This window comes from Neoarius graeffei, chromosome 7 (genome assembly GCF_027579695.1).
Source record: "Neoarius graeffei isolate fNeoGra1 chromosome 7, fNeoGra1.pri, whole genome shotgun sequence".
In the NCBI taxonomy this organism is placed as follows: Eukaryota; Metazoa; Chordata; class Actinopteri; order Siluriformes; family Ariidae; genus Neoarius; species Neoarius graeffei.
Window position 1 is genome coordinate 3,150,468 of NC_083575.1, and position 24,366 is coordinate 3,174,833.

General features: G+C 45.6%; 1 protein-coding gene across 2 annotated transcripts; it reads left to right on the forward strand.

The window, feature by feature from the left end:
• The first annotated feature begins 2,786 nt into the window (after nt 1–2,786).
• LOC132889035 (homeobox protein SIX1-like) lies at nt 2,787–4,246 on the forward strand. 2 transcript variants are annotated; one of them, XM_060925161.1, is made up of 2 exons: nt 2,787–3,343; nt 4,015–4,246. In XM_060925161.1, the coding sequence occupies exons 1-2, from the start codon at nt 2,787–2,789 to the stop codon at nt 4,208–4,210; spliced, it is 753 nt and encodes a 250-aa protein (XP_060781144.1). In that variant the 3' UTR covers nt 4,211–4,246. The 2 variants fall into 2 exon arrangements, with proteins under 2 accessions (XP_060781144.1, XP_060781145.1); XM_060925162.1 differs by having other exon boundaries at nt 4,060–4,246.
• Nucleotides 4,247–24,366: the final 20,120 nt, after the last annotated feature.

Sequence of the window (24,366 nt, forward strand, 5' to 3'; positions counted from 1 at the left end):
AAGTTTTTTTTATTTCTTCCCTTTTTTATTTTGAGACATAAGAACAATAAATTATTGAATAAAAATAGTTTTTTCTTGTATTGTTTTTACTGTGTTTTATTATTATTGTAATAATTTATTATTATATTGTTAGCTAATTGACGAGCAGTTTCCTGAATGAAGTTGTTGTTCTCCTCTGGTCAGAAAGACGACCCACTTCATCTGATGGTTCTGATTTTCTTTTCGTTATTTTTATTCATCTTGTTTTCAACACAGAATGATAGAGGAACCTGAGATTAATCAATAAGACACACGGATGATCTCATCTCAACTCATTATCTCTAGCCGCTTTATCCTGTTCTACAGGGTCGCAGGCGAGCTGGAGCCTATCCCAGCTGACTACAGGCGAAAGGCGGGGTACACCCTGGACAAGTCGCCAGGTCATCACAGGGCTGACACATAGACACAGACAACCATTCACACTCACACTCACACCTACGGTCAATTTAGAGTCACCAGTTAACCTAACCTGCATGTCTTTGGACTGTGGGGGAAACCGGAGCACCCGGAGGAAACCCACACGGACACGGGGAGAACATGCAAACTCCACACAGAAAGGCCCTCGCCGGCCCCGGGGCTCGAACCCAGGACCTTCTTGCTGTGAGGCGACAGCGCTAACCACTACACCACCGTGCCGCCCTGCACAGATGATGTGAGTATTTATTTTTAACGTTGCTCCAGAGACTTTCTCCTTCACTTCACTTATTATTATTATTATTATTAAATCAGACCTGTGCTTTTCTTTCTTTTTCCTGAATATAACTGCAGTAGGCCAGGCGTTCTTGCTGGAGCGCTCAGTGACCATGTTTGGTCTGCAGTGGAGGTAAAAAAAAAATGATTCCTGGCAGAAAATATGAGAAGGATGAAGTAGCAGGAGGTGATGAGATACTGATCCTGCACAAGACCCTGGAGGAAAACAATCATTACATTAACGGCATTTAGTAGATGCTCTTACCCAGAGCAGCCTGGGGGGTAGTTAGGGGTTTGGTGCCTTGCTTCAGGGCACTTCGGCCATTCCTGCTGGTCCAGGGAATCGAACCAGTGACCTTCTGGTCCCAAAGCTACTTCTCTAACCTTTCGGCCACGGCTTCACCCCGGGTCCTGATGGGTTCTGCATGCTGATAGTGTGGCACTGGTTCAAGAACTCCGCTCTGCAATTCAAATAAACACAAGGGTATTGGTGAAGGTGAAGGGTCTGATCACTTGAGGGTCCAAACTGCAGAGACCTTGTGTGTGTGTTTTTCAGTACTAAACATACTGAAACACAGAAAGGTATCCATGATATTCAAACTATGGAAAGGATCATTATGATGTCATCAGTCTGATCTAACGTGTGCTTTTTATTCACGCAGCAGGTGCTGTGTTTATGGGACGCATTCATAGTAATTATTGAATGATTTGCTGTATCTGGGTTCTGAACAGTTCGTGTTGGTGTGTGTGTGTTGACTATAGTGTGCACGTGTGTGATGAGTTGGTGTTCTCTCATGGAGCCGAACAGCAGCTTATAAACACGCAACAGCAGGGGATGAGTTCATGAATAAATTAATCCCTCATTAAAAATCTCTATTAACTCTGAGTGAGGCGACACTGGAGCTGGATAAATACTGTGAAGTACATTTAGGGTGTGTATTCAGCACTGTAACACACACACACACAGGATAAACCCAAATTGAAATTTTGGTCCTAGATTTTTGTGTGGGTTTCATTCATTATTTTACAGAGTGAGAAACAGAATTCTATATCATTTTTTTTACAAAATCTATAACAAAATTATTATCGCTAAATTTAGTTAACAGTTTCAAACCACATATGACAAAATAATATAAATTGTACAATAAAATAAAATATTTGAGAATATTCTAACATAAATTCTATAACAAAAATAAAGATGAAGCATCAAGAAACTGTTAGAGAGAGAGAGAGCGCAAGTGTGTGTGTGTGTGTGTGTAAGTAACAGGGGTCTCCGGTTTCAGGTTCCTGGGTTCCGCCCTCGAGTGGAGAAGTGGATCTGCACATTTTCGTTCTGCTCAGTTTAGGACCAAATCGACCACACACACACACACACCCTCGAAGTCCAAAACCAGTTCAAATCAGTGTCCAACGTCACTGCAGGAGAAAATCACTTGTGAGTGCTTGAAGGCTCTAGAATTTCACATCCAGGAAGTTCATTGCTTCCTCTCACAGAAAAAAACCTTCAGTTTTCTGTAAATAGTGTGAACGGAGAAGTTTGGAGAGTTCTGATGTGGGAAGAACGTTTTATTTGGGAGGAGCTTTGATTCTGAGGATCACATCATCCTGAAGGAATTGCTCATGTCTGGAGATTTTTAAAAACGAAATCATTTATCTGGAGCTCTTGTTATTCTTTTCTTTTTCAAAGGAAGAACTATTCTATGTAGAAAAAAAAATCCAGGAACTTTTCTTATTCAAAGCATTGGTTTGGAAAGTTGACTGCTCTTCTCGGAATCATTCTGACCTGCGCCCCACTCCACTGGAAAACCCGAATCCCCCTGAAGGAACTGAGAGAGCTTTGTTCGCATGTTTGGAGAAGCAGCTGCTCTGCTGGGGGAAAGTTGAAAAGTCAAACAGATCCTTCAGCTCTTTTGAGAAGAACAGCTGGAGGTTCTGGGTTTGTGAAGCTCTTCCCCATTTGGAGTCCCTGATCTTCTCAGCATCTCGGAGGACCTTCGGTTTGGGGGATGGTTATTGTACGGTGGCTGGATATCGCTCAGTAGAGTATTATTGCCTCCATGTCGACTTCAAGCTTCAGCTTCACGCAGGAGCAGGTGGTATGTGTGTGTGAGGTCCTTCAGCAGGGTGGAGATCTCGAGCGTCTTGGTCGCTTTCTGTGGTCACTTCCAGCATGCGACCGCCTGCACAAGAACGAGTCAGTGCTCCAGGCCAAAGCAGCGGTGGCTTTCCACCGGGAAGACTTCCGAGAGCTCTACCGGATCCTCGAGAGCCACCAGTTCTCCGCGCAGCACCACGCCGGGCTGCAGCAGCTGTGGCTAAGGGCGCACTACGCTGAGGCCGAGAGGCTGCGGGGGCGTCCGCTTGGTGCCGTGGGCAAGTACCGCGTGCGCCGGAAGTTCCCGCTGCCGCGCACCATCTGGGATGGAGAGGAGACGAGCTACTGTTTCAAGGAAAAGTCGCGCTCCGTGCTGCGGGACTGGTACACACACAGCCCGTATCCGTCCCCGCGCGAGAAGCGGCAGCTGGCTGACGCCACCGGACTGAGCAACACACAGGTCAGCAACTGGTTCAAGAACCGGAGACAGAGAGACCGAGCCGCCGAGGCCAAGCACAGGTGAGCTGGAACCTGGAACACACACACACACACACTGTGGCTGTAACAGAGATTTAATCTTCATTACGTTCTTTTCTCTGTTCCACTGTGGGAGAAAAATAAATGCGAATAAACACAAAATCAGACATGAAAGTCCACGGTGTGTTTCTCTCTCAGTGCGCATGCGTGGCCTCAGTTTACCCACTGCAGTGATTCTCATCTCATCTCATTATCTGTAGCCGCTTTATCCTTCTACAGGGTCGCAGGCGAGCTGGATCCTATCCCAGCTGACTACGGGCGAGAGGCGGGGTACACCCTGGACAAGTCGCCAGGTCATCACAGGGCTGACACATAGACACAGACAACCATTCACACTCACACTCACACCTACGCTCAATTTAGAGTCACCAGTTAACCTAACCTGCATGTCTTTGGACTGTGGGGGAAACCGGAGCACCCGGAGGAAACCCACGCGGACACGGGGAGAACATGCAAACTCCACACAGAAAGGCCCTCGCCGGCCACGGGGCTCGAACCCGGACCTTCTTGCTGTGAGGTGACAGTGATAACCACTACACCACCGTGCCGCCCTGCAGTGATTCTCTACACATCAAATAAATATACACATCAGGGTTTATATTACACTTCATCTTGCTCCGTGTGTGTGTGTGATTTATTCACTTTCCCCACAGACACAGTGAGGATCTCTGCACTAATAAACCACTTCTGCTCTGCAGCTCTGAGGAGGAAGATGAAGAGCTCTCTCCGCTACGATGCCCCGTCCCCAGACCTGCCCCAAGCCCCACCCTTCGGCTGCTTCACCAAGGGAACCCGGACCCACACGGTACTCAGACTTGGTACACGCATGAGCCGCTGCTGAAAACCTGAACACAGAACCGGGACCTTCAATATTATTATTACTATTATTACAGCTTGTGTTACTGCAACACCCCCCCCCCCCCCCCCCCCCCCCCCACACGGTCTGATCCAGTATTTTTGCACTCCAGTTGGATTTTCTAAAACTTATTTTGTCTAAAGCTTTTTTTTTTAATTAAGAAAATAATTGTTCTATTTTTTAAATAATAAACTTCAGAAACATCAGTCTGCTACTTCAACACAGATTGAATGGTTATTTAATTACTTAACAAAAAAAAATTAAATATAAAAAAACAGGCTTTATAATAATAATAATAATAATAATAATAATAATAATAATAATATCTAAAACAAAAAAAAGAGAAAATGCAAATCCAATTATAAATAAATAATTCATTTTATGAAATAAATGATAAAAGTAATTAAATAAAAAAATTAAATGACCAGGTGTTTTAAAATAAACATTATAAATAAATTCTATAAAGAAGTGTTCTAATTAAAGACTCTAAAGTTCTTCATTTTTATTTTTATTTTCTAAACAGTGCTGATTCTAAATCCTCTCTTCTAAATATGTTCTTCTGTATAAAACTTTTTTTTTCCATATGAAGCTGTTCTTGGTGATTTAATTAGAGAAACAAAACGAGCTGAATTTTTTTGAATTTATAAGTCCTGGGTCTGGTTAAAAATTGACTTTAATATACTGTTTTTTTTTTTTAACTTGAATAAACTTCCTGTGTTTATTATGAATTCTAGCTGCAATTGATGGAGTTTATTGTGGAGTTTAAAGCTAGACGGCCTTTTGATTTCATAAAATCGGTGAAATTTAGTTCCGTCTGAAATGTGGTGATTGTGACGTGTTTATTTCTGTAATATCTCACAAAATATCAGGCCATTCTGTGGCTGGGAAGTTATTTAATTTGAGGGGATTAAAGCAAATAATGTGCATGAAATCGCTCGCTTGGCGCAGTCAAGCAGACAGAGGAAGTCCGTGTGCGCATGCGCAGGTTTACCTTCTTCTTCTTCTTTTGGGTTTTACGGCAGCTGGCATCCACAGTGTTGCATTACTGCCATCTACAGGTTTCCCTTTGAGCGTGCACTGACAGTTCCATCATTCTGTCGCTAAACGAACAGCTGATCACACCGAGGTGCTCGCTGAGCGCCCATATTTATTAGTTTGGTCCTGTGTTTCCTTTCCTTCGTATAGAACATAACGTCTTTTCTTCTCGCTTTCTTTCCGTTACTGTAGTCGCTCTTTCATGTTTCATTCGTACACTCGTCCTCCATTTTTCTCTCCTGTTTCAAAGTTGTATCCCACAATGCCTGCATGAACGGAGAAAGCCCACCACGTGATGCATAACATAGTATCTTGCATTGGGTCATGGTGAAGCAGGAAAAAATAGTGGAGAATTTCGGGACATGTTGAGATAAATTCATTAAATTGTTCTATTTGGAAAAAAAAACTAAAAATTGGAAGTCTGTGATTCGAATTCAGTAGCTTTCGGTCACTAAACAAAAATAATTGGGTGTCGGGAAAATTCTTTTTATGACCTACACTTGAAAAATCTGAAAGGCAGTACAGCTTTAAAGGTTAAAAGCTCCATCATTTGAACAGCAGTGTTAATGACTTCATGAATATTTGTGACTGTAAATTTTCTTCGTGTTTATTCACTCAGTGATGTTACTGACAGGTCTGTACTCAGTGCTGCAGATGTGAGTGAGCACGTTTTGTGGATTTATGGTTTATTTGGAGATCATTTTACATGTGGACCTTATTACATGCGACTCACAGCAGGAAGTCCACGTGTGTGACTCTGAGAGTCGGGAACTAAAGCAGTACAGATTATAAACACACACACACACTTCAAATCTTACAGAAATATAAATTAATATAATATAGCAGAGAGAGAGAAGGAATCGAGAAGCAGAGAGAGAGTGTGTGTGTGTGTGTCCCGATCTGGGGGTCAGTGGGATCAGACTGGCTGTCCAGAAGGTTGTGTTTTGTGATAAATGTCATGGTTTTTGTGGAATTAAAAGTGTTGGGTCAAATCATGATTCTGAGGAAGAGGAAAAGTTCGATGTGGAACTCTACAGTTAAAAGTTTTCCCATCCGAGAGGACGAGAAGAAGAACTCTTTGTTTACAGCTAAGAACCCATAATGATCCAAAGAACACTGGAGGAACCCTGTGTCTGTATTAACTGGGTCAGTGCGGAACAAACTCCAAATCATCTCTCTCTCTCCCTCTCTCTCTCTCTCTCTCTGTCTCTCAGCAGAAAGTTCATGATTATTTGGGAAATGAAAGATGAAATGTGAGCTCTTGTTTCTCCACAGCGGAGGGTGGAGAGAAAACCACTGAATCTTAAACAAAAATTCCTGAAGAGAGAGAAAGAGTGTGTTTGTGTGTGAGAGAGAGAGAGAGAAGTAATGCAGGAGTGTGTGTGTTGAGGGATGAATTCAACTTGCACTGGATCTGAATAAAGAGCTTCTGAGTTCTGAACTCTGTGATGAAATGTTACTCTGCTGAACAAACTGCTTATCGACGAACATCATAAAACTGGCCAAACTGCTGATCCAAATCTCTCTTAGAATCTCACTGCATGAGAAATATCCGTTAAACAGAAGGAGCTAAAATGGAGTCGACTTTAAATCACGTGATCAGTTGAGGAATATAATTAGATTGTGCAAATTCTAAAGGTGTAATGTAATCACATCCTGAAGAACTGGTACTGACGAGAGGAAAATGCCCCCTACTGGAGAAAAAAGGTTCTTTCTGTCTGTCTGTCTGTCTGTCTGAGCAAAACTACACAAACTTTGCGAAATAACAAATTCAGTCTGTGGAATATCGTTTGTGATATCTTGGTGAGTTTTCATATTAAGCACACAAGACGGTGGTTTGCAGAACTGAACAAACGTTTACTGAAGAATGGTAAATTCCATCGGCGCGCACAAGTCTCCTGCTCTGATACTCACTTCCTTGTTTACTCGTTAGACTAAAATCATGGGACCACAGTGAACCAATCACATCATTTCTTTAACAGTAGCCTATCAAACCCACTCTATTACATTCCTCCCCTTTAAATTTAAGACCCATCTCATTCATCTCATCATCTCTAGCCGCTTTATCCTGTTCTACAGGGTCGCAGGCAAGCTGGAGCCTATCCCAGCTGACTACAGGCGAAAGGCGGGGTACACCCTGGACAAGTCGCCAGGTCATCACAGGGCTGACACATAGACACAGACAACCATTCACACTCACATTCACACCTACGCTCAATTTAGAGTCACCAGTTAACCTAACCTGCATGTCTTTGGACTGTGGGGGAAACCGGAGCACCTGGAGGAAACCCACGCGGACACGGGGAGAACATGCAAACTCCGCACAGAAAGGCCCTCGCCGGCCACGGGGCTCGAACCTGGACCTTCTTGCTGTGAGGTGACAGTGATAACCACTACACCACTGTGCCGCCCCCAAATTTAAGACCAGTCTTAACTAAAAGAACTCAACTTAAAAGTCCTTCACACAGTAACAGCCACCTTAACATTAATTGTGCTTTTCTCAAGGTTTTTTTTCCCTTTTTTATTTTTTACTCATTTAAACTCATCACAAATCCAATCTCTTGGGAGCACTTTGAAGTCTTTCCAGATTTCTCCGTGGCTGTACCCCTGGAGATACAGCAGTGGTGCTGTCGCCTGCTGGACAGAGGAGGAGTAGCCTTGCAAGGCACCGCTGGGCTTTTCAGATGGACGCCCCTGTCCGTGTCAGGTGGTTTCTCTCCAGTGGTTGATGCTGGGTCAAGCGCTGGTGGAGCGGCTGATGATAGATCTTTATCCTCGAAAGGCATGCATGGCTTTAGTTCCTGGAGTTCTCCTCTTCTCCATAGCATGTGGTCGACATGGACAGAACGTCTCTTGTTCCCCTCCAAGACAAGGTATGCTACAGGCCCCAAGCACTTTATGACTGTAGCAGCAGTCCATTTCTCTTATCCTCCCCTGAAATTTTTCACTCGGACTTGTTCATTCTCCTAAAATTCTCTGAATTTGAGTCTCTCTCTGTCATGATACAGTTTCTGCTTTGCCTGCTGGTGTTCTACAGCTCTTGACAGGTCTGGTCTCAACAGAATGAACTAGGTGCACATCTCTCTTTTTAAGAACATCTCAGGTGGAGAGCGACCTGTGACTGATTGCGGCGTAGCACTATACATGAGCAGAAAGTTTGACAGCCTGTGTTGCAGTGAGATGCTGGGCTGTCCACTTCCGTCAAGGACCTGCTTCACAAGAGCACATTTTTTGAGCTGCACAGACTTCTTGGTGGCTCCATTTGATGCTGGACGATACGCGGAGACCAGCATTTGCTTGATTCCATTTTTGGCCAGAAATTGTTTGAGTTTGGAGGAGATGGATTGGGGTCCATTATCTGGAATGACCTCTTCTGGTAGGCCATATGAGACAGAAAGGTTTCGCAACACCTCAATGGTTCAGTTTGAAGTTGTGGAGATCATGTGAAAAACCTCCAGCCATTTGGAATGACTATCCACTAATAAGAAGTACTGTCTATCTTTCTCAGCCAAGTCTAGATGAATTCTCTGCCAGACTCTGCCAGGCCACTGCCAGGGATGGAGCGGTGCCACTGCAGGTATCTTCTGCACAGCTTGGCACACTGCACAGTTCTGGATCATGTTCTCAATCTCATTGTCCAAATCCAGCCACCAGAGATAGCTATGGGCTAAGGCCTTCATTTCGCAGATGCCTGGGTGTTCATGATGCAGATCTTCCAGAAACTGCTGTCTGTGCATTTTGGGAACGATAACTCTGAGACCCCACAAAGCACACCCCTGGTCTGCCAACAGTCCATGTCTCCTGACAAAGTAAAGTTTCAGACTTTCATCCTTCATGTAGTGAGGCCATCCATTCATTGTCTAGCTCCAGACTTTGCTCAACACTGGATCTCTGCTTGTGCCTACTTTTATATCATGTGCTGATACTGGCAGGTCTTCCACATTAGAGAAGTAGAATATGTTGGACTCCTGTGCTGTTTTATCTGACTCCCCTAAAGGAAGCCTGGACATGGTGTCAGTGTTAAAATTGTCTGACGACTTCCTGTACTCCAGTTCATAACTGTAGGCCATCAGAATCAACGCCCAGCGCTGCATTCGTAAAGCGGCTAATGTGGGCACAGCTGACTTTGGCCCCAGTATAGCCAGCAAAGGCTTGTGATCAGTGATGAGAGTAAATATGCGTCCATATAAGTATTTATGAAATTTTCTCGCTCCATAAATGATGGCCAGCACCTCTTTTTCTATTTGCACATATTTTTTTTCTGCATCAGTTAGAGCGCACGAGGCAAATGCAACTGGATGTTCTTCTCCATTGTCCATAACATGGGAAATGACTGCACCTACCCCGTAAGGGGATGCATCACATGCTAATCTCAACAGCTTCTCTGCATCGTAATGCACCAGGAGGGTGCTGTTCAACAGCATCTCTTTTCCTTTCTTGAAAGACTCATCGCAAGCAGGTGTCTGACTCCACTTTTCCTCCCTTTTCAGCAGCACATGTAATGGCTGCAGCACACTGGACAAATTTTTCAGGAAGTGGCCATAATAGTTTAACAGTCCCAAATATGACCGTAACTCTGAGACATTGGCAGGCTTTGGGGCATTTATGATTGCCTCCACTTTTTGCTGTGTAGGGTGCAGGCCTTCTTGGTCTATCCGATGCCCCAAGTATTCTACACTTGTCTGCAAAAATCTGCATTTGGCCAACTTGGTTCTCAGGCCATAGCGTTCAAGATGGCTCAACACTGCATCTAGTCTTTTCAAGTGTTGGGTTTTTGTGCTGGCTGTGATTAGAATGTCGTCCAGAAAACAAGTCACCCCTTCTTGTCCCTGGAGAATCTGGTCCATCACCGATTGAAAAATCGATGGCGTACTCACACAGCCATAGCTGAGTTGATGATAGCGGTACAGTCCTCTGTGTGTATTTATGGTCAAGTACTCTTCCGAGTCTTTGTCTAATGTCAATTGCTAGTAAGCATGAGCAAGATCTAACTTTGAAAACCATTTTCCTCCAGCTAGGGTTGCAAATAAATCCTCAGTATTAGGCAGAGGGTAAGTCTCTTCTTCCAGTTGGCTGTTTATTGTGACTTTGTAATCGCTGCAGATGCGGATGGACTTATCAGCTTTCAGTACTACCACTATCAGGGCAGCCCATTCACTACGATCCACTTTTGAAACTATCCCTTCGTTTTCCAACCTATCCAGTTCTTTTTCCACAGCATCTTTCAGTGAATAGGGCACAGGGTGAGCTTTGGAAAATACTGGCTGTACCCCAGGGCACATTCGTACTGTTGCTCTGAAATCCTCTATTGCACTGACATTCTCAGAAAACACCACTGAGTGGCGCTGCAGCACTGCTTGTAACTCTGGATCACTGTGACTTGTTTCTTTTTCGACAGTGAAAATGCGTTTCCAGTCCAGCTTAAATTTCTCCAGCCAATTTCGGCCCATCAGAGCTGGCCTATTACTTTTGACTATCATGAGTGGCAGCGTTGCTTTCTGGTCACCATACTGCACTGGTGACCAGTGACTGGTACATAGCCAACAGAGGGATGGTTTCTCCAGATTATGTCTTCAATCTGATGTTGAACTCTTTGATGGGTAAATGTGGGAACTTGCTTTGGTGCAAAACTTCTGATGCGAGGGACACTGCCGCGCCCTTATCCAACTGCATGCTAATGTCCTCATCACCCACTTTCACATTAACTTTAATGCCCCCATCCCCACTGGATGCCATATACACTGTAAAGACTCCTAAAGTTTGTTTGTTTCTTATTTCTACATGCTCTAGCAATGTGTCCAGTTTTGGAGCAGACATCTGCACTCTTGTGATAAATGTCTTTCCCCACAATGGTAGCATTTCTGTTCATTTTCCATTTTTCCTTCATTTTTCTGGTTTAAACTCTCATTTCCGTTTCTAAACTGCCTTTTTCCTTTTTTTTTTTGCAAATGTTGATTTAGAGACTTGATTTACAGCTGCATTCTGTGACTTTCCCAAGATTTCAAGAGAATTCTTTGACGCCATTTCCATTGACAGTGCTATCTCGCATGAACGTGCAAATGTGAGGTCCTTCTCTGTCAGCAATTTTCACTGAATTGACTTAGAGGCCAGACCACTCACTAGGTGATCTCTTAAGGCTTCATTTAAGTGATCTCCATACTCACAATGCTTTGACAATTGTTTTATTGCCACTATATAATCAGTCACTGACTCTCCTTCCTTTTGATTGCGTTTTTGGAAATGAAATCTCTCCGTAATAACCAAGGGCTTCGGCTGGTAATGCGATAGCAATGCTTCTGTGAACTGTTTATATGACGTCGCAGCTGGCGTGTTTGGCACAACCAGGTTCTTCAAAAGTCCATATGCTTCTGGCCCAATGCATGCCAGAAATACACTGACCTTTTTGTCGTTCTTAATTTCGTTTGCCAGTCGCCACAGTTCAAACCTCTCCAGGTATGATGTGAAGTCCTCCCGCGACTCTTTGAACTCTTCCATTCATCGGATTAGCGCCATTTCCTCTCATTTTGCGGTTCAGGAAAAACCAGGCTTTCTTTGCAGCTCTGTGACGTCGGGTCCTCTCACTGCAAACTGGTCATCCTCGTCGTCAATGTGTTAGCTTGGTGAGTTTTCATATTAAGCACACAAGACGGTGGTTTGCAGAACTGAACAAACGTTTACTGAAGAATGGTAAATTACATCGGAACACACAAGTCTCCTGCTCTGATACTCACTTCCTTGTTTACTCGTTAGACTAAAATCATGGGACCACAGTGAACCAATCACATCATTTCTTTCACAGTAGCCTATCAAACCCACTCTATTACATCGTTTACACAGAGTCACCTCACAGCAAGAAAGTTCTGGGTTTGAACCTCACAGCCGGTCCGGGTTCTTTCGGTGTGGAGTTTGTATGTTCTCCTCCTCTCTGTGCAGGTTTCCTCCTGGATCTCCAGTTTCCTCCCACAGTCCAAAGACATGCGGATTCGGTCATCTGGCTCCTCTAAATCCCCCACGGGTGGGAGTGTGATGGTTGTGCGTCTCTGTGTGACCCACCCAGGGTGAACCCTGCCTCTCACCTGAAGTCAGGTGGGATTGACTCCAGCTCACCCCATGACCCTGATGGATGGATGGATGTTTACACAGACAAACAAGACCAAAGTACAGATCAACATCAATTTGTAGTTTATTGAAAACTTGGGGCTGGTTTTCGCTTTCTCACTCGCAGAGTCGAGCTGGTGAACTCTGTTAAATTTCTCCATGTTTCTTTTCAAAATTAAATAAGAAAATCATATTCGACAGTGAACTGAGAAGACGAAGTGACTGGTCCAGACTGGTAGATTCTGCAGTTGTGTCTGATCTCACGCATATGAGGAAAAGAAAGCGAGTAAACACAACACTCTTATCCTCACAAGAGACGAATCTTTATCCACAGAACTGAAGATGTCACGATTAATTAGAAAAAAATCACATTTGATCCCAGTTCCACTCAGGGAAGGAACACGGACCAAAATTCTGCCACAAACCGAACAACACACTGTTCTGCAAGCTACTTAAAAAAATTACTGTTTTTTTTTTTTTTTACAGCGATATGACTAAATAAGGGTGGCACGGTGGTGTAGTGGTTAGCGCTGTCGCCTCACAGCAAGAAGGTCCGGGTTCGAGCCCCGTGGCCGGCGAGGGCCTTTCTGTGCGGAGTTTGCATGTTCTCCCCGTGTCCGCGTGGGTTTCCTCCGGGTGCTCCGGTTTCCTCCACAGTCCAAAGACATGCAGGTTAGGTTAACTGGTGACTCTAAATTGAGCGTAGGTGTGAATGTGAGTGTGAATGGTTGTCTGTGTCTATGTGTCAGCCCTGTGATGACCTGGCGACTTGTCCAGGGTGTACCCCGCCTTTCACCCGTAGTCAGCTGGGATAGGACCCAGCTCGCCTGCGACCCTGTAGAAGGATAAAGCGGCTACAGGTAATGAGATGAGATGAGATGAGATATGACTAAATAATGGTGAACACACACAGATTTGATGTGTGTGTTCTACAGACACACAACCCATGTTTCATGTAAATCTGCCACAAATCACATGCACCTCGTCAGTGACGTCACAAAATTCGCTGTGGGGCTGAAGTCGTTTCCGGAAGTCACGCCCCCTGATACCCCACCTTCTGGCATTGAAAGTGACGTGAATGATAATAAAGTTCTGATGAGTTTAAATATCGGTAAGGATTTGCTTGCCTGATTGATTTGTATTTAAAGTAAAAGATAATTTGTTCTGGAGATATTTAGGATTTTGGGTGGCACGGTGGTGTAGTGGTTAGCGCTGTCGCCTCACAGCAAGAAGGTCCTGGGTCCGGGGCCGGCGAGGGCCTTTCTGTGTGGAGTTTGCATGTTCTCCCCGTGTCCGCGTGGGTTTCCTCCGGGTGCTCTGTTTTCCCCCACAGTCCAAAGACATGCAGGTTAGGTTAACTGGTGACTCTAAATTGAGCGTAGGTGTGAATGTGAGTGTGAATGGTTGTCTGTGTCTATGTGTCAGCCCTGTGATGACCTGGCGACTTGTCCAGGGTGTACCCCGCCTTTCACCCGTAGTCAGCTGGGATAGGATCCAGCTTGCCTGCGACCCTGTAGAACAGGATAAAGCGGCTACAGATGATGAGATATTTAGGATTTTAGTCCTAGATGAGTTTCACAAAAAAAGACGTTTTCTGCCCTCTAGTGGTTGCTCTGTTATTACACTAATCAATCACTAATCCAAACCTTTCCTTTCAGCTCAATCAAGAAAAACAACAATAAGAACACTAATGCTTGATCGGCCTGAGGGGTGTGTGTGTGTGTGTGTGTGTGTGTGTGTGTGATATTGTTGAATTGTGTAGTATACACAGGCATACATGTCAAGTTATATGGTTTTCCCGTATTTTGTACGGGAAAATGCAATTTTTGGGCTAATACGGCCTACACTGATTTTCTTACGGGAAAATTACGTTTTGTATCAGAGATTTTTTTCCGTGACTTCCGGGTTGGATATGGCGTGAGTGGCAAGGCGATGTAGTGGCTCCCTAATCTTTACTTTATATTTTCTTGTTTACCCCATTAATATCTAGTATTATCGTTTACAACAGTAAGTTAAAGCAATTCTTGAAAAAATAGTCCATTTTAATTAAGTCTAAAAGCCTCCTCGTGACAGAAAACCGAATGATAAAGAGACTGCTAATTCGACGACAAGCAAGACTAGCCAAACTTCAAGCATGGAGCTAACCGAGCAGTTTGAAAAGCTCCGCTCTGCGCTTCTTTCAGAACTTACTCAATCTATTCACACGGTCATAAAGAAGGGCCTTGATACAGCTTTATCTCCTCTCAATTCTACGTTGAACCAAGTGAAATCGTTATACGAGTCACATGAGGAGCGGATTGGTGGAATCGAGGCTACTCTTGACCAAAGCAAACAGAGACTTTCTCTCGTCGAAGCTAAACTTGCCACTGTTCAGTCTGAAAACACCTGGCTGAAGGACAAAGTTGACGATCTGGAAAACTGTTCTCGCAAGCTCAATTTAAGAGTGGTTGGCATTCCTGAGAGGGTAGAGGGATCTAACCCAGTCGCTTTCAGGACACATTTCTTCGAAGAACTATTTGGGAAAGATTTTTTCCAGACCCCCCTCATCCTCGCTCGTGCCCATCGGCTCGGACCACTTGCCACATCAGAAGCAAGCGGTAACCAACGCCCATGAGTTTTCATCGTTGCATTCCACAACTATCAAGATAAACAGGGGATTGTTACACACAGACGTCAGCGAGAGATGGCCTTTCGGGGCCACAGGATTTTCCTTCACGAAGATCTCAGCGCTGAACTGGGACACAAGCAAGCGGCTTTTAAGGAGGTGAAGGCTCTACTCTATGCAAAGAAGGTCAAGTTCAGGATGGTGTACCCAGCTCACCTCCGAGTGTCGTTCGACAATAGGGAGTTGTGTTTCGATACTCCCGGAAAGGCGATGAACTTTTACCACGAGCATTGGGGTTCCAGCACCTCTGGTGCATTAGAATCTCTTAACTAAGGTAACGTAACCTAGTGTTAGCCTAAATCGTGAACAGTGTGTGGTGCACTTTGTTTTGAAAGACATTTTAAATTGCATTGGACTCTGCTATTATGGACCACGCATGAAACGTTCTTCTCCCTCCTAAAGTCGATACCAAGTTGAATGATTTTGGTCTTCTGTGATTATTAGCATGCCACTGTAGCCTAATCAGCCTACTATGAGGGAGAAACACTGGCTGGGCTTGGCGCAGTTTCGTTTTGAAACCTAGACCTTTTTTTTTTCTTAGAGCTTGGGTTGTTTTCTACTTAACTCTTTCCTCATCTTAAAATGGGGCATTTAGATTATTAAACACTCAACATACCGTATATGGGGTTCTGTTTTACATATGGCCTTGGGAGCCACTTAATAAGTGTGTTGTGTGTGTGCGTGTGTGTGTGTGTGTTAACTTTGCTTCTTAGGCGATGTCAAATCAGATAGTCTTTAGGTTGGTTAAGCCTGCGATCCTCCTCAGGTTCTTTAATAGAGGTGGATCTAGGAAAGTGTTCTTGCTGTTTGAGCTGTTTCTGTTTTTATTTTAATTTTTTTACCTTATATTTTTAGTTTTGGCGGCACGGTGGTGTAGTGGTCAGCGCTGTCGCCTCACAGCAAGAAGGTCCTGGGTTCGAGCCCCGGGGCCGGCGAGGGCCTTTCTGTGCGGAGTTTGCATGTTCTCCCCGTGTCCGCGTGGGTTTCCTCCGGGTGCTCCGGTTTCCCCCACAGTCCAAAGACATGCAGGTTAGGTTAACTGGTGACTCTAAATTGAGCGTAGGTGTGAATGTGAGTGTGAATGGTTGTCTGTGTCTATGTGTCAGCCCTGTGATGACCTGGCGACTTGTCCAGGGTGAACCCCGCCTTTCGCCCGTAGTCAGCTGGGATAGGCTCCAGCTTGCCTGTGACCCTGTAGAAGGATAAAGCGGCTACAGATAATGAGATGAGATATTTTTAGTTTTCTCCTCCCTCTTTTCAGTTCTTACAGTGCTAATGATAAGCCTAGGACTCAAGCCTATATTACAGTCATACTTAGCCTATGTAATGTGTGATGTTCTTCCTCACTTTACTGACATCTCTACACCTCTTTTAGGTCCCCTTAACAAAATGTGTCATCACTTCTTTTATAGCTTTCATCCATTACTACCCTTGACAAAATGAATAGCAGCCCAGTAGTACGTTTTGTTTCATGGAATGTTAAGGGACTAAATGGACCAATCAAACGCGCTAGAATTTTCTCCTCCCTTAAATCTCTCAACGCTGATATACTGTTTCTACAGGAGACACATTTACGAGTAAAGGATCACATTCGTTTACATAAAGCTTGGATTAGCCAAGTCTATCACTCCAGACACAATGGTAGTTCAAAAGGGGTTGCCATCCTAATTAATAAAAAAGTGCAGTTTACACCGACAGAGGTCATCACTGATACTCTTGGTCGTTTTGTCATAATCTGTGGATGTCTTTTTCAAACCAGAGTTATTCTTGTAAACCTCTATGCCCCGAATTGGGATGACACAGACTTTGTGAATAAACTGTTATCAACGCTCCCAAATTTAGACACTCATAAGCTCATTTTGGGAGGTGATTTAAATTGTGCAATCAATCCTGTATTAGACAGATCATGCTCCAAAACATCAACCCCTTCAGGCGTGGCAAAGGCATTCTCTGCTTTCATGGCTCAAAGTGGTTGTATAGATCCATAGCGATTTCTCAACCCAAATTTGAAACAGTTCTCCTTTTTTTCTCCAGTGTACCACTCCTTCTCGCGTATAGATTATTTCTTTGTTGACAGTTCATTCATTCCTTCAATAAAAACAGCCGATTACTTAGCTATCATCATTTCTGACCACGCCCCGGTTGTTCTGGATATCTCCTTCGCTCTGAATATAAAGCAACGTCCATTATGGAAACAAAATCCTCTTTTGCTATCTGAGGAGGACTTTTGCAAATTCCTGGCAACCAATATAGATGTTTATATTGCCATAAATAAAACTGATCAGCTCTCATACTCCATGCTCTGGGACTCACTTAAAGCTTACCTTAGGGGGCAAATTATCTCATATACAGCCTTTAACAATAAGGAGCGTTCTAAGGAGATATCGGGCTTAACTGAATCTATAAGTAAGCTTGACCAGCTCTACTCTGAGTCACCTAATGCAGAATTGTACAAGAAACAGATAGATTTGCAAGCTAAACTGAACATTTTAACCACTAAACATGCAGAGCAACTTTTACTTAAAACCAGAGGGACTTTCTATGAATATGGAGATAAATCCAGTCGTTTACTTGCTCATCAATTAAAACGCCAGGCTGCATCCCGTCTTATCCCTCAAGTAACGGATGAACATGGTACATTAATTTCAGACCCTAAACACATAAATGACATATTTGTCTCTCATTTCATCTCACTTTACACCTCTAATTTCCCTACAGACACCACCCCTATGATGACTTTTCTGAATAAAATGAAAACCCCTTCCCTTATTCTCTCTGATGCATCTACCCTTGAATGAAATTTAGAGATAGAGGAGGTCCTCAATGCCATTATGGCCACGCAGAACAGAAAAACTCCAGGCATGGACGGATACCCTGTCGAGTTTTATAAAAAGTTTAAAGACCAGCTTGCCCCACTCCTCATGGCAGTTTTTACTGAATCACTGGAGAGAGGTTCCTTACCCCCCACATTCTCTCAAGCATCTATCTCACTTATTCTCAAGAAAGATAAGGATCCCACCCATTGTGGTTTTTATCGTCCGATATCTCTTTTGAATGTGGATGCAAAGATCCTAGCTAAAATTTTGGCCCGCCGGATGGAGAATTTTCTTCCAACAATCATTTCTGAAGATCAAAACGGTTTTATTAGAGGTCGGCATTCTTTTTTGAACGTACGTCGCCTTATTAATATAGCATGTACAAAAAACACAGACCGTCTGCCTGAAGCAATTATTTCTTTAGACGCAGAGAAAGCGTTCGACAGGGTCGAGTGGAAGTATTTATTTGCAGCATTGGACAAATTTGGCTTTGGTAAAAATTTCATTTCATGGATTAAGCTCTTGTATAAGGATCCACAAGCAAGCGTGCAAACCAATGACTTGAGGTCAGTTTTTTTAGCCTGGGCCCGCCCATCCTAAGTGTGACGCAACACGGGGGGCTGTTGCGAACTTAGTCTGGCAAGGCAAGTTATCTCCAGCTCTTCCAAGCTCCCGAAAAATCGAGAGCCAATCAACTTTGAGCATCTCCAACGGCCCTGGGTAGAGGCGTGTTCAAGGCAGTGACGTAGTAGAACTGCAACCGGAAGCCATAGATTGTTTACAGAATCTATGCCGGAAGCGCTTCATTCACTACAAACATTACGAACATGAAGCAGCGGCAAGCCTTTGACACAGCGGTAGATGCTGTATTGAAAGCATTCAACGGGAAGTTCTCATTGAAAACGGAGCAAAGAGCAGCCCTGGAGGTATTTATCTTCTTCCTGTTACTCAAGCAGTTTCCGTCGCGTCACATACGTCAGAGGAAAGAGTGATGTGATTGGTTTAAGCTTCGTCACAGCCTTTTCTGGCTTTGACCAGTAGCAAACTGAGGCATTTCAGGGAGGCGGGTCAACCACGCGCTTTGGGAAACGGTTGGGCTTAATATCTTTGCCAGACCAAATGCTCGCAGAGCTTTGAAGTTGCGTTAGCCAGACTACAGTTTTTTTCCCCTTGAGTAGAGGCACAAGACAAGGTTGCCCACTCTCCCCACTTTTGTTTGCCATTGTGATCGAACCACTTGCCATAGCCTTACAAACCACAACAGCATTAGTAAGAGGGGGGTTGGAACACAGGGTTTCATTGTACGCCGATGATTTGTTGCTATATGTCAGTCATCCAACCACCTGCACAGCTAAAATTGTTTCCATATTAGAAGAGTTTGGAAGATTTTCTGGATATAAACTGAATTTGCAGAAAGGCGAATGTTTCCAGATAAACTTTCCAGGACCGTCTGGACAAACACCTTCCCTTCCTTTACATATTTCTGGTTCAGGTTTCAAATATTTAGGAGTTAAGATTACTAAGTCCTTTGCTTCCCTTTTGTCAAATTTTACAGCATTAGTTAATCAAATGAAGGATGACTTCAAAAGATGGTCTACTTTACCTCTCACTTTGGCAGGCCGTATAAATACTGTAAAGATGACGGTTCTCCCAAAGTTTTTATACCTCTTTCAGTGTTTACCTCTCTTTCTTACCAAGTCTTTCTTTCGACTGCTAGGTCAAGCTGTGACCTCATTTATTTGGGGGAATCAAGTACCGAGAGTTAAGGTGAATCTTTTACAAAGGCAGCGAAGTGTAGGTGGATTAGCTTCGCCCAGTTCTATCCATTACTACTGGGCTGCAAATGTCCAGAAGATACTTTATTGGTTACACGCCGCTAACACAAACTGTTGTATTTTGGAAGAACAGTCATGCAGACATTCAAGCCTTAGGGCTTTAATTTACTCATCCTTACCTTTAAAGCCTTCTCGCTTCTCCTCTAATCCTATAGTTCAGTCCACACTAAAAATTTGGAACCAGTTTCGTTCACATTACAAAATTTTTTCTGCCTCTATCTTTGGCCCCATTCACAAAAATCACTTATTTCCTCCATCTCCCGTACCATGGACTTGTCATTCATGGAGTGGTGGAAGAGGGATATTTACTGTTTCCAGAGTCTTTACAGCTCCAAGACCATGGACAGTTTTGAAATCTACAGAAACAGCATAATCTACCCAGACAATTATTCTTTCAGTATCTCCAAATACGACATTTTCTCAAAACTATTTTCCCCTCCTTCCCCAGTCTACCAACACTGGGAGTCTGGGAAGACTTAACTCTTTTAAAACCAGAAAGAGGTATAATTTCTGTCATATATCAGAAATTAATGTCTTTGGATGACCACAATTTAGCCAGAATTCAGTCTAAGTGGGAAGATGAGTTAGGAATGGAGCTGGGAGACTATTGGGACTGTGCACTTACAAAAGTTAATTCGTCATCATCCTGTGCACACCTGGCTCTTATTCAGTTCAAAGTCTTACACAGAGTACATTATAGTAAAGCCAAATTGGCTGAAATATACCCAAGAGCGGATGCAAGCTGTAGTAGGTGTTCCTTTTCTCCAGCTAATCTTATGGACAGTTTTTGGTCCTGTCCTTCCCTTGAATGATACTGGTCTGGAGTGTTTGAGGCTTTGTCTGAGGCATTCAATATATCCATCGAACCGAACCCCTTAACTGCAATTTTTGGTGTTCCTGCAGACACAGTTTCAAAGACTCAATCTGATGTCATTGCTTTTACCTCACTGCTTGCCTGCCATAGAATTCTCTTAGGATGGAAATCTTCTACACCCCCTTCGCTAGCCCGGTGGCTGGAGGATACTATGCTCTTTCTTAAATTAGAAAAGATTAAATTTACTCTTAAGGGGTTGCCATCTCAAGTAAAATTTTTTCATTAACCCTCTGTCACTTACTTTGATAAGTTAAAAGAACTGGAGGCTGAATCCACAAAGCTTATGTTACCTTCCCATGATCTTTTTGAGTGAGTAGGTCGAGTACACATGAAGCTGCTCTTGAACACCTAGGCTTATTCAATTATTTATTTCCTTCCCCCCCCCATTATTATTATTATTATTATTTATTTTTTTATTCTCTTCTTGGCTTGAAATTTACTTTATGCTATTGTTGTTTGTTGCTGTTCCATGTTTTATAAAAGGAAATAAGGTGGAAACTGCTTTTTACTATCTTTGTCTTAGTAGACAATGTCTACTTCACCCTCTGTATCACTTTGGTTTTCATCAATAAACAGATTTCTTAAAAAAAAGAGAGAGATTTTTTTTCCGTTACTCTGAGAAAATTTTCTTAGCATCCACCTTTTTTTTTTTCCAAACACGCATGCCCAGTGAAACGGAACTATTTTCGATTTATGTGGTGTTATAGTTGCATGTGGTTTTCTCGATCATTTAAGTCCATCAGCTCGGACTGCCCAGACTTCTGTGACGGCTGCAGAAGTTATGTTCTGCCAATTTCTCGTGGAGCACTACATCCCCCCGACTGTGGAACACAACATCCCTTCGACTGTGGAACACAACATCCCCCCCGACTGTGGAACACAACATCCCCCCCGACTGTGGAGCACAACATCCCCCCCGACTGTGGAACACAACATCCCCCCCGACTGTGGAGCACAACATCCCCCCCGACTGTGGAACACAACATCCCCCCCGACTGTGGAGCACAACATCCCCCCCGACTGTGGAGCACAACATCCCCCCCGACTGTGGAGCACAACATCCCCCCCGACTGTGGAGCACAACATCCCCCCCGACTGTGGAACACAACATCCCCCCCGACTGTGGAACACAACATCCCCCCCGACTGTGGAGCACAACATCCCCCCCGACTGTGGAACACAACATCCCCCCCGACTGTGGAACACAACATCCCCCCCGACTGTGGAGCACAACATCCCCCCCGACTGTGGAGCACAACATCCCCCCCGACTGTGGAGCACAACATCCCCCCCGACTGTGGAGCACAACATCCCCCCCGACTGTGGAGCACAACATCCCCCCCGACTGTGGAGCACAACATCCCCCCCGACTGTGGAACACAACATCCCCCCCGACTGTGGAACACAACATCCCCCCCGACTGTGGAACACAACATCCCCCCCGACTGTGGAACACAACATCCCCCCCGACTGTGGAACACAACATCCCCCCCGACTGTGGAACACAACATCCCCCCCGACTGTGGAACACAACATCCCCCCCGACTGTGGAGCACAACATCCCCCCTGACTGTGGAACACAACATCCCCCGACTGATCGCGGCAAGTATGCAACGATCCAGTTTGTCTGCTCCGCCTACCGTAGCTCTACCTTCTAAAGTTCCCGCCGAGTTTCTGCAGTCTGTGGCAGTCAGAGGAGGTTAGCGGCTGTGTTGGCAGCGCGTCGAATAATAGTGAGTAAAGAGGTTCACATACTTTTGCCACTCACAGATATGTAATATTGGATCATTTTCCTCAATAAATAAATGACCAATTATTTTCGATTTATGTGGTGTTATAGTTGCATGTGGTTTTCTCGATCATTTAAGTCCATCAGCTCGGACTGCCCAGACTTCTGTGACGGCTGCAGAAGTTATGTTCTGCCAATTTCTCGTGGAGCACTACATCCCCCCGACTGTGGAACACAACATCCCCTCGACTGTGGAACACAACATCCCCCCCGACTGTGGAACACAACATCCCCCCCGACTGTGGAGCACAACATCCCCCCGACTGTGGAGCACAACATCCCCCCCGACTGTGGAGCACAACATCCCCCCCGACTGTGGAGCACAACATCCCCCCCGACTGTGGAGCACAACATCCCCCCCGACTGTGGAGCACAACATCCCCCCCGACTGTGGAGCACAACATCCCCCCCGACTGTGGAGCACAACATCCCCCCCGACTGTGGAGCACAACATCCCCCCCGACTGTGGAGCACAACATCCCCCCCGACTGTGGAGCACAACATCCCCCCGACTGTGGAGCACAACATCCCCCCGACTGTGGAGCACAACATCCCCCCGACTGTGGAGCACAACATCCCCCCCGACTGTGGAGCACAACATCCCCCCCGACTGTGGAGCACAACATCCCCCCCGACTGTGGAGCACAACATCCCCCCCGACTGTGGAGCACAACATCCCCCCCGACTGTGGAGCACAACATCCCCCCGACTGTGGAGCACAACATCCCCCCCGACTGTGGAGCACAACATCCCCCCCGACTGTGGAGCACAACATCCCCCCCGACTGTGGAGCACAACATCCCCCCCGACTGTGGAGCACAACATCCCCCCCGACTGTGGAGCACAACATCCCCCCCGACTGTGGAGCACAACATCCCCCCCGACTGTGGAGCACAACATCCCCCCCGACTGTGGAGCACAACATCCCCCCCGACTGTGGAGCACAACATCCCCCCCGACTGTGGAGCACAACATCCCCCCCGACTGTGGAGCACAACATCCCCCCGACTGTGGAGCACAACATCCCCCCCGACTGTGGAGCACAACATCCCCCCGACTGTGGAGCACAACATCCCCCCCGACTGTGGAACACAACATCCCCCCCGACTGTGGAGCACAACATCCCCCCCGACTGTGGAGCACAACATCCCCCCCGACTGTGGAACACAACATCCCCCCCGACTGTGGAACACAACATCCCCCCGACTGTGGAGCACAACATCCCCCCCGACTGTGGAGCACAACATCCCCCCCGACTGTGGAGCACAACATCCCCCCCGACTGTGGAGCACAACATCCCCCCCGACTGTGGAGCACAACATCCCCCCGACTGTGGAGCACAACATCCCCCCCGACTGTGGAGCACAACATCCCCCCCGACTGTGGAGCACAACATCCCCCCCGACTGTGGAACACAACATCCCCCCCGACTGTGGAGCACAACATCCCCCCCGACTGTGGAGCACAACATCCCCCCCGACTGTGGAGCACAACATCCCCCCCGACTGTGGAGCACAACATCCCCCCCGACTGTGGAGCACAACATCCCCCCCGACTGTGGAGCACAACATCCCCCCCGACTGTGGAGCACAACATCCCCCCCGACTGTGGAGCACAACATCCCCCCCGACTGTGGAGCACAACATCCCCACCGACTGTGGAGCACAACATCCCCCCGACTGTGGAGCACAACATCCCCCCGACTGTGGAGCACAACATCCCCCCCGACTGTGGAACACAACATCCCCCCCGACTGTGGAGCACAACATCCCCCCCGACTGTGGAGCACAACATCCCCCCCGACTGTGGAGCACAACATCCCCCCCGACTGTGGAGCACAACATCCCCCCCGACTGTGGAGCACAACATCCCCCCCGACTGTGGAGCACAACATCCCCCCCGACTGTGGAGCACAACATCCCCCCCGACTGTGGAGCACAACATCCCCCCCGACTGTGGAGCACAACATCCCCCCCGACTGTGGAACACAACATCCCCCCCGACTGTGGAGCACAACATCCCCCCCGACTGTGGAGC